Here is a 19,024-nt window from a genome sequence, read left to right as displayed (position 1 = left end):
AGTTATAATTTTTTTTTACTTATTACACTTATTATTATTATTATTATTATTACTACTACTAATGTTGATAAGCAATACATTGTCTTCCTTCAGGGGTTGCTGAGTGCTCAGAAAGCTGAATCCTCCATTGTGAGAAAAAAACGAATAAAAAATAAAACCTAAATAAAATGTTTTTTGTGTTATTAGAGATAGTTGTAAACTTTAAAGAATAGTAATAAAATATGAATTAAATTGAAACTATTTAAATTAATATAATTTAACTGTATCAAAAATAATGTAAATACATCATGGTACAGACTTATCGCAACGCTGAGCGTTCCACCACAACTGGTGAGCATTCTAATTGGTCCACTTGTTCCACCGAGAACACCGTGCAGTGAAGTGATTGGCTTAGTGGGTTCGCGGAAGCCTATTGGCTATCCGCAGTGCCATTCTTCAGAATCCTCGCCTACTATTGGATGAGTCCTGAAAACAGGCGGGGTTCCGGTTGAAGTTTACTGAATATCGGAAACGATTAGTGGAGTGCAAACCAGTGGAATGCCAATAGATGTGATGGATCAAGCACAGTAAAGTAAGACAACTATTAAACTTATTATTTTTAAGACTTGGTTTGACACGCAGCTGCTTTGCATGCGCAGTCGTTTATTTGAATGCGTTCAGGGTGTTTAATATTGCATTATAAGCTTGCTGGAAGTTGTACTGTGTAGTTGGGAGCAGCAAGCACATGGTCTGAGTTTGCATGTCAGGTTACTTGCTACGTGAGACATGTTTTTGGGGCTGTCAAACGTTTGACTGAAGGTTATGGGGATACAGGTCACCTTGGCCACAGTGGGCACGGGAGGGTGCTTGTGGTCCTGATGCTGTGAAGGTGGGACTGTTATGTAACATGCATAATTTTTATTATTTTATTGCGTGCATCTATCATTAGGTGTGTTGGCATGTTATGACAGCTCTTAACATGTGTTGTTTACAGCCTTTTAAGTGTGCCTTTGGGTTAAAAGCAGAATGGTATGGGCATGGTAATACCATGTTTTCTGCACTTTTACATTAAGGGATTGTCCTACCATGTAAATACCACAGTGTATGAATACTGTAGTTCCAAGGTGTGTTAGTGTACCACGGTATTACCATCAGACTCTGTTTGAGGCTGATGGTCGTAAAGATGCATTTGAACTACATAACTGCATTATAGCTTTATAAACAATAGTGTAATGTCCTGTTTTGCATTAACGTTAATACATTTAACTAGCTTTTTAAGCTTGTTAGGGCTCAAGGTTCTGTTGCTAGTGTCTTGAGATGTATTGCATGATGCACGAGACTTATCGATTTAACTGCAGGATGGAAACATGAATGCACCATATTCCACATAGGCCTATACACAGTAATAACATGGTTTATGTTCAACAAGCATGACTTGTGTGTGTACAAACTAGGTCAACTTATAAACATAAAGTGGAACAAAAGGAACTTCTGCTCCATCTCACACAGGCGAATCTGAGATAAAAAAGCTTAAATTTATAAAACCTGTCTTTTATGTCTGTGTCCTTCTAGTCATTCTCACTTTCATGCTTTTTGTCTTGCAGCTCAGGTTTCAAAGGAATGTTCCGGGTTCAAAACAAGTTCAGTTTTATCAACAGCAGAAATGTGCAACTTGTACTTTTGATAAAGCGCTTAATTCTTCCACATAAAATGTGTGTGTTTGGGCTAAATGTCTAGTATAGCAGACATTTAGCCCAAATGTCTAGCTAAATGTCAGTATAGCAGTGGAACTGCTGTTAGGTGGATAAACTTATAGTTTATCGACATAATTCTAGTGTGTGGATTTGTGTCTATGTTAACAGTCCTGTTCTCCTATCTTTGTGCAGCTGAAGCATGAGTCAAGGGTACTGAAGCATGAGTCAAAATTATTTTCTGTGACCATAACATTCCTCTGTGCAACAAAAACTTATGTGTTTTAAAAAGTAAAACTATAGGGCTGAGCAAGGTAGGGATGGCTCGATACCATAATTTTGGCTTCGGTACGATTCCAGAATGTAGTACCTCGGTATCGATACTAAATCGGTACCATAGGTGACAAATAACCAGCCTCAAAAGATAAGTGAATTAAAAAAATATATATTATTAATAATAATAATAAAAACAGATTCATATGTTAATACCTTTTGTATCAAACTGTAACAAACCTAAAGGGAACATAGGTTACATTTTGATGTTGGAGAAGAAGAAAAAAATAGACTAACTGAAGTAATAAGATGAAAATATATTCAAATCTTATCTTTTCAGTGCAAACACGCAGTGCAAACTAAATGTCTCCTAAAAAACAAACCTACCGGAAACAGGTTTCATTTTGAAGAAGTTTGAAGAAAAAAAAATAGCACTGAAGTTGTGCAATTGATGCAACAAATGTTGCTTTATTGTAAAGAGTTATTCTAACAGTCAAAGTAATATTCAAAATCATGTTATTATTTCTGTCTCTCAGATTGTTTTCAGATTTCAGACTCAACCAAAGAAAAAGCATTAAATATAAATCTCACTCTCTCACTTGCTTCATATTAGCGGTCGGCAGCGCGTCAGAAACATTCCCTAAATATCATTGATACTAAAATTAATATAGCAAAACTCTTGCTCAATTCATATCCAATTAAAATTTGTTTGTATGAAATGCAAGTGCATGTATTACGTGACCAAAACTTCATTGATTCTAGCGTGTCTCACATGCACATTTGCGCTTACTGTATTACATCTGCATGAGCGTTGATCAGATGTAAATAAAAGGTCAAATCAAATCTGAATTTATGAATGATGCACTCACCTGTCGATCTCTTAATTCTTTGAAAAGATCAGGTTGAACAAGCGACAAATGCTTAAAAAGATTTGATGTGTTCCTGTGGCAACATGATTTAGGCCTATAGCAACGCTTGCATACAGGTGCAGTAAGGCCAGTTCCTTCACCTTTGCCATCTGTTTTTTATCCAAAGTAATGCCATATTTCACTTATACTGTTCTCTTTATTTATTAATTTTGGGTGCGCTGAGTTTCATCTGTTTGATCCATCGCGTTGTTCTGTTGTCACATTTACCGGTTGCGCAGCAATTTGGGAAGCACTGCCACCTACAGGTGCATTTTGCAACAGCAGCGTATGAAATACCGAATTGAGCAAAATTATGATATCGTACCGTTTGAAATATAATATATACCGGTATTTTTCCAGTATCGGTATACCGCGCATCCCTAGAGCAAGGGCCAGTGTGAGAGAGTTTCAGGCCTGTTGATACCAGTGTTGTTTTTGTTAACTAAAACTTAAAAATCTCTAGGCAATTAAAATAAAGCTGACATAAAATATAACTTGAACTTAGAGAACTTTAAGTTAGAAATGTTGCTTTGGCAGCTAACAGAAATAAACAATCTTAAGTTGAAGTACTAAAACTGAAATGAAAATAAATAAAATCTATAGAGAAATATAATAAAAACAAAACCTAATGAAGTGACAAAAGCAAATAAAGAACTAAATTTACAATGAAAATGGAAAATATAAAAATCAAAGCTAATTCAAAATATTAATAAATACTTTAATAGTATGCTAAAATAATGTGGTTGATACTGAACATTTTAGAGTCATTGATCTTGTACATGCATTTGGCTTTGTGTGAAGTGTTTCACGTTTTTTTTATTAGCCAATTTTTAGCTTTTTCTTTTCCTATTTTTCTTTCTTTCAGGTAATGGTGCCTCACACCTGACATGGAATTACGTTGGATTTTTTCGTGCAGGAAATAAATCAGGTAACCGAATCACAGGCACCTGCACGTAAACACCTCACATCTGCTTGTGTTTATTTTGCTGCTGCGTCTGCAATTCCCAAAACCCTGATGTTGTCTGCACTTCTCAGAAGCTCTATTTTAACATCCTTCCAGATTCTCTAATTGTAAGACGTTCACTTCATGCTATGTTACAATACTAAGTAAATTGCATGTGTGTGAAGTACTCTCCACTATATGGTTGCAGACTTGTTAGCCATAGCCTATAGCAGTCAAAGTCAATATGAAATGCCCATTCACAACCCATTTTGCTTCTGTAATCGGATGTATCTCAGAGAGAATAACAGTATTAGTCTGCTTGACTGTGCGATTGAAAGTCAGTTGGCAAGGTGTGCCACTTGGGTGAGTACCAAGCAGTTGGTCTGGCCGCACCTGGCATGGATTAGCCAACTGCCACTTTGCAAACGGCATGATATTCTGACCCAGTGACCTCATCTTTTGGGTGAAGTGTGTAGTCTTAAACTGTTGCCTTGTCTGTGCTTCACTTGTTTAGCTTGGTAAACAGAAAAAACATCTAACTGCCTTCCCTTGAAGCTGATGGTACTGCCAGAGAGCTTTCATCCCAGAGGGAACGATGTTTTGCATTCTGACCCAGATAAAAGCAAATGAACTGACCACAAAAGCTAAAATAAGAAACCTGCCCACAATTGTACAATTCAAAGACCTGAGGGAAACCACATTTTAAAAGTCGAGTCAAAATGCAACACATGTTGGGCCGTGGTGTTAATGTTGGATGCTAGAGTTTAAGTCATATCCTGATCCCATTCCTCACCCTAAAAAATACCCAAACCCCAAAATATGTGACTTTAATTGGACTTAAAAGATCAGTTGACCGGGAGGTAATAAAACAGTGTATTGGAAAGACTGTAATGTCTGCCTCGAGTCAGCAGTGATGTACAATCATGATGTCAGTAAGTGCAATATGTTCCCAGCACTGGACCATCAGTTTCCCATAATGATCAATAAATTATATACATTTCCTCTAAGTGTATCGCAAAGTCTGTGTCGTCATCCGTGATTAGCGTGAGTGAGTGTAGTGTTCAACTGTACAGTCAAGATATCAGAGAGAATATATATATATTAGGGGTGTGACGAGACACTTATCCCACGAGACGAGACACAAGACTGGGTTCACGAGAACGAGACGAGACAAGATTTTTAGACTTTTTTTTTTTTTTAATCCTCAATGAAATATATAGGGAAAAATAGTATTTTATTCAACTGAAAAACACAAAATGCGAAAGAAAAAAAAAATGTAGGTGCATTTTGAAATCAACCTGTACTTTATGAAATTACACTTCTATTTTAATGAATTATATGCAGTAATAAACTAGAGCTGCACGATTCTGGATAAATTGAGAATCACAATTTTTTCAAATAAATTGCAGATCATGATTCTGAAAAATATATATATTATATATTAGATAACTAAACAAAATAACTACTAGTGGTTCGGACAAAATGTTCATTGCTTAAGTCTTGTAAAAATATACATTCATTTGAAAAAAATAAAATAAAAATTCAATGAAGTGGAGTCAGTGTCTCAGTTCATAAAGACTCGTTTCTCTATTGAAATCTCCTGAATGAATGATTCAATGTCAAATACATTTTTTAAACGGGTTGTCGCCACCTCCTTGGTGGAAGATAAGTGTTACAATACAAGTGTTAAGATACTTTCGGTTTACCCAAACTATAAACTTTTATCCCAGTAGGCCTACTTCTGTTATTTAAATGTCTGTAACACAGAAATAATAATGTGTGTTTGTGTTGCTCTTTCTGGATCTGCAGCCGCATGAATGCAGATGTCTTTAAGACGCTTACGATGTGAAACAGGTGTTAGTGGGGTTGTTGGTGTGAGCAGCGCGTGTTTTGTTGCGACCCATATCAGTGAAGAACAGCATTCACATCGGAAGCGTGATGATGGCCGACCCTCTGATTCATTAACATGCTCCACTGACACTCGCGATGTTAAACAGTCCTAATAGACATAGCTGAGTCGTTGTCATTCAGGAATAAGATCGCAATTTTTAATGACTAATAGTGCAGCTCTAATGTAAACGAGGATATTTTCACGTTCTCGCGAGACCAGTCGGATATATATATATATTAGGGCTGGGTATTGTGACCAATTCTTCGATTCGATTCTTATTTTTATGGTTTCAATTCGATTCGATTTCGATTCGATATCGATTAGCTATCAATATTTCATTTAAAATGTTAGTTTTGCAGACATGGGATCCATATTTTGATATAAATGCTGGTAACTGAAACTCTCCTAATTAAGTTTATTACTGAAATACACATCTACATTAATAATAGGGTGCACACAGTTGGTTTTTTTTAGTGGAGCAATTCGAAAGATGGTGACACCTTCAGGACGAGAGGTGAATATTCATATCCTCTTACATGAAGCACGCGCATTAAGAATCGATTCGGGGATTTCCCAAATCGATATCGTTGCGTTAAACTGAAGATCGATTTTTACCCAGCCCTTATATATATATATATATATATATATATATATATAACGTTTTTGCTGCTTAATATTCTGTCCCATCAGTACATGTAAGAATCTAGCGGTCCCTTTTCCCAACACTTCCCTCTGTTCATCATCACTCTCAGCACATTTTACTCGCCACAAAATACTCCCACTCATATTTTTAGTATTACTACCCAGAAATGTTCTGTGAACCAAACAAAAGGGGAGAAAAACAAGGAAATTAGGGAAAAAATAAAGGACTTTGCGAAGCAGTTGCGGTGCTGAGAAACTGAGATGTAAACAGAATGTGCCTGTCAGTCACGTTTTCCCAATTGTGACATCATTCATCACCATGGCAATAGATTCCAGCAGCACTGTTTTGCTCAGATGGCCTGGTGTGTGTGTGTGTGTGTGTGTGAGAGAGAATCACTCTGCACATGACTAAGCTGTTATCTGCTCTGTATTCAAACCCTGTAGAGTAATGCATTTCTGAAAACACCTGACAATCTTTCTATCAAAACCAGTTCTCTTGTTCTGCAACAGTGTTTGTTTTATCACAACTTTTTCAAAAGCTCAGTGAAAAGCCCCACTGAATCAATGGAATTCACTAATACAACTCACTCACTAATATAGTCTTCTTTTTTAAATTCCTAGTTGGACTCAAATTAAGAAAAATCTTCATTAAATATTGCTTAAATATTAATTGGACTTTACCAAGTAAATGAGCTGAACTACTTCCTATGTCTCCTGTGCTTGAGTTTGCAGCTTTGTTGAGGTTTGGACATTCCCAGTAAATGGCTGAATTAACCATGCAACTTCCCTGTTATTCAAAGCAAGGTAATAGGATCTGACATTGAATTAGTTTGTTTGGTTTTTTTGATCGGGGATTTTTGTAACTTGAGATCAGTTCTGTTGGAAGCAGACTCCATTTTACTGAGAAAGTTGAGAGGATTTTATTGAATATCTCTGAAAGAAGATAAATCTGTTATTTAATGATTAAATTATAGTATAAAAGCTCCTTTAAAGAAGTGAGTTGTTAAATATTTTTTTAATGTTTCCTGGATGTTACAAGCACACACTCTTACATTGTGAATTATTATCCTTTATATTAAATTATATATATATATATATATATATATATATATATATATATATATATATATATATATATATATATATATATATATATATATATATATACATTTTTAATTTTTTTATTCAAACACTAGATTTTTTTTTTTTTTTTGAATATTCTAATGTTCTAGGGTGTTGCAGACATTGTAAAATTCTCTTTTTTTTCTCTTTACATTTAAACATATTACAATGATCTTTTTGGAATATTTTAACATTCTAGATGTTGCAGACATTCTAAAATGATCTTTTTTAAAACATTCAAATATTGCAAACATTCTGAAATGGCAGTTGATTGTTGGAAATGGTGAACCTCATTAACAGATGTGGCCGTGACTGAATTTGTGACTCAGTGTTGGGATGATGTTATGTCAGATACCTTCACAATCTGTCACTGCAGAGATGCTACTTGTGTTTCCCTTTCTGTATGTGAAGTGTTATAACGTTACCGTGGTGATGGTGTTTGTCATCTGTTTAAAATGCTTGCAGCAGAGTTTGTGTTACCACTGGTTTTTTCTGTTGCAGTGAGATCATATAACAACACCACACACACACACACAGACATTTTCTCTCCAAGTAGAATGCCCCTTTTCTTTATGTAACTAAAGGTCATATTCACAAGGTTGTACATTTTCCTGAAAAATATCCTTGTATATGAAAAAATGTCACAAATTACACTTTGTTCCCTTTAAAGTTACACAAGCCTACTATATACTAACTTAAAGTAGGTTAACAATGAATGACTATTGTAATTGTAATCTATTGACTGTTATTTCTTTTTATTTTAGGGCTGTGTTTGACTATGGCGACTATGGGGGAGGAGTCAAGTCCCAGTGTCACCGCCCCTACTGATACCACAGGCTCCGCCTCCAGTCCACAGAGTGATGCCGTAACCAATGAGCTTCAAGAACTGTCTCTTCAGCCCGCCCCCAACTTGCTTCCTATTCATGAGAGGAAGAATGGTGAGCTTATTGTTATTCAAAAACTGTTGCATGTAATTTAATAAATCTGAAGACCACAGAATCTTCAATAACCCTGACTGTTGCATTCATGAACACAGCATTCATAAGCTTTACTTATGTAATAAACAATACCAATATGACAGATGTCCCATTATTTTTTTTTAATTACAGTAACTGACTTTAGAGAATTTTCTGATGCACAAATAGTATTAAAAACATTTAGCATTTAATTTTTTATAGTAATCTGGAGCCAAATTGTTACTAGGTAAAATCACAGTAATGTACAGTTTAGAGTTGCTTATTGCTTCTATAAATTTACCATTTTTTTAAATTTCTTGTTCAAAATTAGATAAATACACTGTATGCTGTTTATTTTTATCAAGCAACTTGCATATATACTGTACAGTTAAGATGATGGTCTAAAATTAACTTTTTGCCACACTACCCAATAACAGGTGAATTGAGAACTTTTTGTCATAAATATCTCATACTCAAATAATTTTTCAGTCATGCTGGAATTATTTAGCTGTTTTTCCTTATGTATTTCTGGCAATCAGTGCAGGTCATTGTGTCACTCGCTGCATAATCCAGTATATGAGATGAGTCAGTCTCCATCGCTCTGTGAAACGCTGCCTGTCAGAACAATGTCAGGACTGATTTTGTTCCTCATATTTTTGTCTGGGTGGCTTAATGAGAAGATTTTTTCACATGCAGTATATGTCAGTGTCACCACTTGGAGTTATGGAGGAAATAAAACTTAAGATAATCCTAGATAAGTTCAATTTTAATTTTTGGGTGAGGTATCCAGCTAAGTACTGGATTGTATTGTAAAGTGTTACCAAAATCAGAACAAATAAATTTTCTTTCACTAACATGCACAATTAGGCATAGACGTAATGTTATGATCTGATATGATAGGCTTAGTGTTCTGATCAGCAAACGTGCACATGCTCGCACATGGCTAAGCTGATTAACTGTGTTTAGCATATGGTGACCAGCCCCTGGCTGATAATGGTTTCTGGTGTTATTTTTGCATGACTAATCTTTGTAAACGCCCACACTCACATCCCACAAGCTCTAAATCTGAAAGACTGAAATTCAGTTTAAAAATCTATTTGTAGGAGCCATGTTATCTGTGAGGTGTTGCTACTGCCACCCAGTGGATCTTTTCAGCACTTTTTTTTTTTAATCCTGGAAAAGTATTGGGCAGCCTGAAATCAGTTATATACACAGTCTGGCATGTGAGTAGCCATTTAGCAGATGCTTTTAACCAGCCGTGAGCGACCTGATTTTAAGTGCGTCATTGAGGCTAATGGATCAGCCCTTGTGAGAAGGGTCTGGCTGGAGACATGCACTCTACTCTGTCTGCAATGCCACTTGCACTTTCTGTACAGGAACTGGGAATGAGTTACATAATGTTGTATAAGAGTTTGGTGCTTATTGCTTCATTATATGTATGATTTGTAAGATTTTTGAAAAATTATTTTGAAATCTAATTGTTTTAGCGATATGTGTGATCACAGAAGACAGAGTATATGTTCTGTCTTTATGCTGTACAGTCAAGACAAAAATAATATTTGGAAGCTTTTATATAGTTATCTTATCTAATGCCATTAATTTTTTAAGTGTAAATTTCAGTTGGTGTCTGAATAATGTTTGGGTGCGACTGCATGTTTGTTTGGCAACATTGCAGGGTTGTCATTGTGGTGATTGATATGTAGAGACTGTTATCTTAACTCATATATATACTAATTGTAGTATTTATTAATATTAATTTATTAGTTCACTTCCAGAATGAAAAATTCCTGACAATTATCCACCCCCATGTCATCCAAGATGTTCATGTCTTTATTTCTTCAGTGGCAAAGAAATTAAGGTTTTTGAGTAAAGCATTGCAGGGTTTTTCTCCATATAGTGGACTTCAATAGGAGCCATTTGGCTGAAGGTCCAGTTTCAGTGCAGCTTCATAAAAGGCTGTACATGATCCCAGCTGAGGAATAAGGGTCTTATCTAACGAAATGACTGGTCATTTAAAAAAAAAAAAATAATACAAATTAATATACGTTTTAACCACAAATGCTTGTCTTGCACTAGTTCGACTTCACGCATTACGTACAGTAATCTTGTTTTTTTTTTTTGTTGTCCTTTTTGTCTCTTTTTTCAGCCGATTTCTCCGGAAGTGCACCCGCGTGCACACTACATTGTAATAATTTGCGAACATGTAATTTGTGTGGAAGACATTCGGCACAAGCACAACAAACACAGAAAAAACGATACCAAGAAGCGAAAGGCCGTTGGTGTAATGTTACTGGCACACAAATAAGAGACACTTTCCTGCGCTCGCTGAAGTTGCACGAGTGTATCTGTCCGCACCCTGCACAAACGTAGACAGTGAACGGTTGTTCAGCGCAGCTTCTCACATGTTGGATGAGAAACAAAACAGACTAACTTGTGACAAAACTGAAATGCTTCTTTAAAAGTGCATGCAACAACTTGCATGCACTTTTAAAAGCCAGAAGTAAACGTCAGTTCTGTACAGGATGATTATTTTTATTTTACCTTAAAATTACATTGACTTAATTTGATTTAAAAAGCACCTGCTGTAGCATCTTTGTTTTACTCGTTGCACTAAACATTAATTGGTTTGTATAGCCTACTTTGGTTTTATTTAGTTTCACTGGTAAAGACCTTTTTTTTTTTTCTTTACACCAAATTTAAAAATGAAAACAAATGCTGATTAAGTAAGATCTTTGTTTGGACTGTTGAATGTGTGCTGATTGTGTTGTTTGGATTGTAACTATGCAATTGTTGCCTTTAATTTGACATGGTTATAGTTCATGTTTTCATTTAAGACCAGTTTTATGTAGTTTCAACCCAATTTAAAAACAAAGCTAAATGCTGATGTGAAGAAACATACTTCCAAGTATGGTGACCCATACTCGGAATTCGTGCTCTGCATTTAACCCATCCAACGTGCACACACACAGCAGTGAACACACACATACCGTGAACATACACCCGGAGCAGTGGGCAGCCATTTATGCTGCGGCGCCCGGGGAGCAGTTGAGGGTTCGGTGCCTTGCTCAAGGGCACCTCAGTCGTGGTATTGAGGGTGGAGAGAGCGCTGGACATTCACTCCCCCCACCTACAATCCCTGCCGGCCCGAGACTCACAACCGTTGGATTACGAGTCCAACTCTCTAACCAATTAGGCCACGACTTGACTGCACAATGCGTGAAGTCGTGGATGCACATGGCAGCGCTAGTGCAAGACCAGTATTTGTGGTTAAAAAGTACATAAATTTCTATTTATTTTTTGTTAGAAAATGACACGCAAGACCATTATTCCTCGGCTGGGATCATGTAGAGCCTTCAACCCATTGGCTGCCTTTGAAGTCCATTATATGGAGAAAAATCCTGGAATGTTTTCCTCAAAAACTTTAATTTCTTTGTGACTGAAGAAAGAAAGGCACGAACATCTTGGATGACATGGGGGTGAGTAAATTATCGGGACATTTTCATTCTGGAAGTGAATTTCTACTTTAAAGAAATAGCGCACCCAAAAATAAAAATTTGACATGTAATTGGTTACCCAAGCTAATGTTACCCAACACGTTGTGCATGTATCCACTACACTTAATACAAAATACACATCGTACCCTCACATATTTTAAACACATAATACACAATACATTCGAACACTCACAGACATTATACAGGTCCGTGTATACATGATAACAATGCAGACAAACAGACTATGTTAATGCTGCGTACAGTGTATGTGTGTGTGCCAGATATGGTGTACGTGCATACAGTTCATTCATGATCACGGGGTTACTCTATGACAGTGGGAAATGACATCGGTTTTGTTACATGCAGCTACTCATTTTAAGTTAACTATTTCTTCCTCTTTCCAGTCACAGAGCACTTCATTTTGAGAGTTGTTTAAGTGAGAGAAAATCTGTAACTTAGTCCAGATTGGGGGAATTGTAATGTTTAATAATTATTTAAATAATTTTTGCATTGAAATTTGCATATATTTATGTTTGTATATGCTGTCGATTTACAGTTCTTAGAAAGAAAATCGGAATCGACAAAAATCGGTATCGGCAGGTCACACTTCCCAAAAAATTTAAAATTGGAATCGGCCAACAAAATTGCAATCTGTATATCTCTAGTGCCGTCAGAATGAGAGTCCAAACAGCTGATAAAAACAACAATAATCCACAAGCAATCCACACCACTCCAGTCATTAATTAATGTCTTGTGAAGCAAAAAGCCAAAAGACGTTTTACACTTCAAACCATTGCTTCCAGCTATTCAGCTAAAATATGAGTCCTCTATCCATAATATAGCTTTCTCCAGTTATATTGTCTGAATCAGGAGAGAAATGTGCACAGATCAAGCCAAAAAACATCTTAAGAATGACTTTAAAACATCTTAATGGTGGATTTGTTTACAAACACACAGCTGTTAAGTTTATAATACATTAACTGACGAACTGGAGTCGTGTGGATTGCTTGTGGATTATTGTGATGGTTTATTTGGATTCTCATTCTGAAGGCACCCATTCATTGCAGTTGATCTGTTTTTTTCGATATAATATTTTATTTAGTTTCAGCATTATCTCAGTTAACAAAAAACATTTTTAATTGTTTTTGTTTTAGTTAACATTAACAGCATTGATGAGCGATTCCATTTGTAACTCATGATGCAGGAGACAGGACTGTTTATATATACACGCATTTTATTCATTAAAATGCAGTTCCTCATTTCTGTTACCCTTGAGCTATCACAAGTGCTAAGTTTATCTATAAAATACACGCATCTTTCTTGATTTGTCTCCTCCAAGGATATTTGACACCCTCACACTTCGGCGTGTAAAACCAAATGTGCCACAGGAATAAGCCTGCGCCGCATTTGCTAAAAAAGGCTCCTAAAACACCTGCCGAACGGAGCGATTTTACACCTTAGCGGTGAGGTGTGGCTGTCAGATAGACTTTGGAGCATTTCCATAATTACAGCAGCTTTAAATAGCTGCACCAGACAATTGTGATGTTCTTCATGCAGCCGCCAGAAATCTGCACATTTTTAGGAAGTCAGATTTCACAGATCTTAATTTCAGCCATATATATATTCATATTGAGAAAAACACTTCTGTGACTGCAAATGTGCGTTTGTGTGTGTCATTCTGCCAGCAGAGAGAGGTCATCGAGTGCAGTGGGCTGCTTTAATAAAGCACACACTACTCAGCACAAATGTGTGTGTGTGTGTGTGTGTGTGTGTGTGTGGACTGAATGACTTGAGGAACAGCTGTGGTTGTGCGGTAGTGCTGTCACACACAGACACACACACACACACACACCTTTCCCTGCGGATAACTTCAGTCTCTCTATGCTGCTTCTGCAACAGCAGGAGCTTTGGATCTTTGATGTGGCAGTTTCTTCTCATCAGATATCTTCCTTTATTTATTTATTTTCCATCATCTTCCACACTCTTTTTCTCTCATCTGGATTCCTGTTAGCAGATCAGCAGTTCTGAGTGAATGACTGAAACAGGCTAAATATGAAAGACACAAAGGCTGAATGAAGGTTTGGAGTTAGAAACTTCAGCCTCTCTTTGAAGGAAAAGCGCTATAGCACTTCTTTTTGACCTTTTGAAATCTTTTTTTGAAAACCTGACCACCATGCTGGACACCAGCTCGTGGCTCCACGCCAGCCCCATCCCTTTTGGATCTGCTCCAATCAGCCATGGCGTGAAGAAACAAGCTGTCCGATTGGCCCGTGAGCGGCGTGCCTGCCTGAGTCTGAGAGAAGGTGTGGAGTCGTGTTGCATGTGTGCGTTCAGACCAACAAACTTTAGCGAGCGTTTGAAAAGAGTACTAAGTCAATTCAACTTTGATTAGCTCGACCTGCACCGTTTGTGCTACAGATAGTGAGATCTCAAATTGTGTGGCTTTGTGGGGTGTGCAATTACTGTTTTAAGCTTTGAAATTTACAATATTGGACTGGCAGATGAGAAAAATTGAGAAAAAAATCACACAAACCTGTGGGCCAGCAAGCTACCACACAGAACATTTAGAATACTATAGCAACTGCTTGGCAACACCCTGGCAACCGACTTAGTTGAGTTTTACAGTGTTATTTTATTTTTATTTATATACTGTTAATACAGTTACAGTATTTATTAGTATCTTGTGTTGTAGTTCAGATTTTATTTATTTTTACATTTACAGTTACATTTTTAGTTATGTTTTAAATAATATATTTTAAATTAACAAAATAAATTAATATATAAAGCTTGAATTTTTATTTGTTTATTTATTTTTGCAGTTTTAGTAAGATTATTCCTTCAACTTTAGCGTATTTCAGTTAGTTACCAAAGCAATTTTTCTAATTTTAGTTTACTGTTTAATCTAATATTTCTGTTTATAAATAAAAAATAATATTAGTTAACAATAACAACACTGCCACATGGTTTCATTACCATGTAATGGTACACTGTTTTGTGTAAACTATACTTGCACCACCAATTAAGTCTTGCTTAAGGGTTTGTGTACCCAAAAATGAAAATTCTGCCATCATTTACTCTTCTGCTGAACGCAAAAGAAGAAATTTTGAAGAATGCGTGTAACCAAACGGTTGATGTACCCCATTGACTTCCATAGTGGGGGAAAAATGTTATGGAAGTCAATGACTACCGTCAACTGTTTGGTTCCCAACATTCTTCAAAATATCTTCTTTTGTGTTCAGCAAAAGAAAAGAAATTCATATAGGTTTGGAAAAACTTGAGGGTGAGAAAATTATGATGGGAATTCAATTTTGAGATGCATTCATTGACTAAGTGTTTTGAAAGATTTTAAATTTGCTGTGGATTAGCAGTCAGATGTAATTAGATCAAATGTGAGCAGTGATGTTGTATTATTGAATATTTTATAAGCTAGTGAGACCTGTAAACAGCAGGCATGGTCCACTGAGCTGTTTGCACGTGTTTGTGCGTGCTGTGCATGGCATGGGCGATAAGGGAACCAGAGCGACGACATTCCCACAATCCAGGATGAAGAAGCATCAGCTCATGTGCACACACACACACACACACACACACACACATGCTTGAACAGCACATTTAGGTGTCCTGCAGGTCGCAATTTGAGACATGAAGTGTAATTTACAGTGATATCCTCAATAACTCAGCAGCAGCTCAGCGGCCTGCCACACAGATTGAGTGTCAGGTACAGTATGACTGTGAGCACTCAAATAGAAATATATGTAGAACAAGCTACGGAGAAAGACGGAGGGATTCCAAACGCACCATAAGTCGTGCGTTGTGAGCTTAGTTTAACTGTGAGATATGTTGTGGTAAACACAAAGTTAACTAATTTACAACGGTCAGATCAGTTTATATCCTGGCATTGTTGAATCTTGACCTTTTGACAGATGGGACAGTTTGGGGACCAATTCTCACTGTTACCTAATTGCTTATTTGCATGAATATTACTAGCATATTGGCTGTTAATTATTACTTATTAAACACATATTAATGCCTTATTCTGCATGATCATATTTTAAATCCCTTGATGTTACCTCATACCTACACTTAAAGGGATAGTTCACCCAAAAATAAAAATGTGTCATCATTTACACAGCCTCATGGCGTTCCAATGTTGAACACAATAGAAGATATTTTAAAGAATGATGGTAACCAAACAGTTGTTGGTCCCCATTGTCTTCCATATGTCTTTCCCTACTATGGAAGTCAATGGGGACCAACAACTGTTTGGTTTTTCAAAATATGTTCTTTTGTATTCAACATTAGGAAGAAACTTATACAGGTTTGGAACGCCATGAGGCTGTGTAAATGATGGCAAAATTTAAATTTTGGGGTAAACTATTCCTTTAACAACTACCTACTATTAATCAGCAACTAGTAAGGAGTTTATTAATTTTTGTGGTTGCTTTTATTTAAGCATTATTCAGTTCAAGAAAAAATATACTGCTTCATTAAATGGTCAATTTAACATTGTAGCTTTATATATTTGAGAATTTAACTGTATGGCAAATGTTTTCATGGCATGTAATTACATATATAAAATATAATGTATACAAATTTTTGCATTTTACCCATGTAATATTTATTTAATATTTACAGATAAATTATATATTTTATATGTAAATATGTGAGAAAATAATTTCTACACATGGGTAAAAGCCATAAAACTATGGTAAACCGTGTTAAACTATATAGTAAATGTGCCTTAATGGATTATTTAGCAGCATCTTGCAGCATTTTTCAATGTTTCATTTGGGGAAGTGTCAAACCCATGATAGAGCAGAAGTTAGTTAGCTTAGTTAGGACGTGCATCTCTTTATTTTCTGCCTTTGTTCTCACTCTTCAGGTCTCTGAGGATGAAATTACATTGCTATATCAATGTGGATGATGTGTTTTGGCAGTAGTTTGTGCTGCAGTATCTCACTCTGACACTGAAGGAAAACTCACACACACACACACACACAATTTTCCCGGACCAACTTTAGATCCCTAATACTGCAATTATGAGTCATCGGCTTCAATTCTCTTGCTTACAGTGGGTGCAACAATCATTAACCCACAACCTTGAGGTTTAGTATGTTAGCACCGTTGTCCTCTTGAAGCGCTTGCGCACACCTCCTGCCAGCCATCTCGATTTCACCTCCCAATCATCTTTAGTGACCTCACACCAGATCAAAATTCAGCAGCCCATCAGCTGTTGTGATGACCTAAAGCCAGATCACAATTTAGCAGCACAACAGGTGCAGCACTGGCTCTATTCCACAACACAAACAGCATGTGAACAGGTGCTGTAGGCACTCGGTTAACAAACTTACCCGTGCTGACAGGTTCAGACCTCAACAACATCAGCCATGTTCAAAAACACATCTTCTGGCTTATATAGTTGTCAGATGAGTGATAAAATGCTATTGTGAGGAGATTTTTATCTCGAGCTATGCTACCCTTTGACGCCACAAGTACATATCATTACCATCAAAATGTTTTACAGTAATGACTGCCATTTGATAGTTTTTCTCATACTTGTGCAAGACCTAATTTATAGAAATATATGTATTGATATTAAGAGTATTGTGAATTATGTGTGTTCATATCAATACTATGTATTTTACATATATTTTATATCACATATATGTGACACTGGAGCACAAAACCAGTCTTAAGTCACAGGGGTATATTTGTAGCAATAGCCAAAAATACATTGTATGGGTAAAAAAATTATTTTTTTTATGCCAAAAATCATTACAATATTAAGTAAAGATCATGTTCCATGAGGATATTTTGTAAATATCCTACCGTAAATAGATCAAAACTTAATATTTGATTAGTAATATGCAATGCTAAGGACTTCATTTGGACAAATTTAAATGTGATGCCGGGGAGCAAATGTGTCAAAATGTCAGATGTGAGAACCAAAACCACAGCGAGAGATGGCTCGATTTAGCCTTATAGGTTATTAATCTAACAGAGCCCGTTCCCTCTGTGGTGGTGTTTTAGTTGAGTGTTTGTGACATGAACAGCTTGGTTTTGCATTCTCATAGACGTTTGAAGCAGGATGATACCAAAATATGATTCTGAAGCTTTACATTTTTACCCACCATAAATGTTTCGATAAAGTCTTTGACATGCAGCAAGCATTTTTCAGTGCTGTACTATTGGTGTTCTTCTTGGTGGTCATCTTCTAGCGGAAGAGATGGTTGCTTAACTTGTATTGAGGGCATAGATGGATATTTGTTTGCATAATGACAATTATATTATTATAGGCTGACTCTTTGTGGCTTTACTGGTAAATCACTTGATCAAGCGAATATTTTGTTGTGACTGTACCTTTGAGGTTTCAGTCTAAACCCAGATAACCTGTAAAGATATTTGCTTGACGTAGTATAAATTTCAAAGCCTCTGGCTGCTACGGAATATTGTATTTTATACGGTAGATGTGCCAGGATCTTTTTTTACGTGTTTCTTGGTTTAATCGCTATTTAGATTCAAACACTCATTTAATAGAATTGACAGTCTTTCTTTCTGTGGTAAGCTGTGGAAACGGCTTGCACACTTCTGTTTTAAACTGAGTGCAGAAACAGGAAGAGGAAGTATGTTGTAGTCTGTACTCTCTCCTCTCTGACTGGCTGTCAGGAAGAGCTTGTTCGAGAGGAGGATGAAGGAGACAGATCGAGCTGCTCGCCGGGTATTTTATCAACTTATGTGTCTTCTGTCATGCTGTATTTTCTTATGTTTATAGCGTGCTGTCTCACGAACATGCAAATATTGATGCATTAGAATAGTAATGAACTACAGTCAAGTAACTTTTAGATGTGCTTCTGTTTTGAGATTAAAGATCAAAGTGTTTTCATTGCACAAGACGGCACTTTTACCTTTTTTACTGGGTTTGAACTCTATGAAATGTTTCATTTCATGTATATGTAATTTTGTATTTGTGCACATTTGATGGGCATAGTTGATTTTGCTCTTCTGAAACCAACCAACCAGTCTACCTATTATTGCGTAGCAGTGCAAAATGATGTCCCAAGAATGAGTATTTGTAAACCTGTTGTGCAGTCAAGAGTTGAATTAGTCATTTTGCCCAATTTTCAT

At 36.3% G+C, this 19,024-nt stretch overlaps 1 protein-coding gene across 7 annotated transcripts in view; it reads left to right on the top strand.

The window, feature by feature from the left end:
• Nucleotides 1–477: 477 nt before the first annotated feature.
• LOC306859309 (myocardin-related transcription factor A-like) overlaps nt 478–19,024 on the top strand; it is a 60,091-nt gene continuing 41,544 nt past the window's right edge. For 3 of the 7 annotated variants that reach the window (XM_079400293.1, XM_079400289.1, XM_079400287.1), the window contains exons 1-2: nt 7,041–7,131; nt 8,214–8,387. In XM_079400293.1, coding sequence (XP_079256419.1) covers nt 7,089–7,131; nt 8,214–8,387 — 217 coding nt within the window. In that variant the 5' untranslated portion in view covers nt 7,041–7,088. Of the gene's footprint in view, nt 572–3,716; nt 3,780–7,040; nt 7,132–8,213; nt 8,388–18,509; nt 18,618–19,024 lie in introns of those variants that run through there. The other 4 variants (XM_079400290.1, XM_079400288.1, XM_079400292.1 and 1 more) reach the window with 4 other exon arrangements.

This window comes from Barbus barbus (genome assembly GCF_936440315.1).
Source record: "Barbus barbus genome assembly, chromosome: 3".
Taxonomy (NCBI): domain Eukaryota; kingdom Metazoa; phylum Chordata; class Actinopteri; order Cypriniformes; family Cyprinidae; genus Barbus; species Barbus barbus.
Note: the sequence above shows the minus strand (reverse complement) of the source record. Positions and strands in the feature narration are given on the sequence as shown.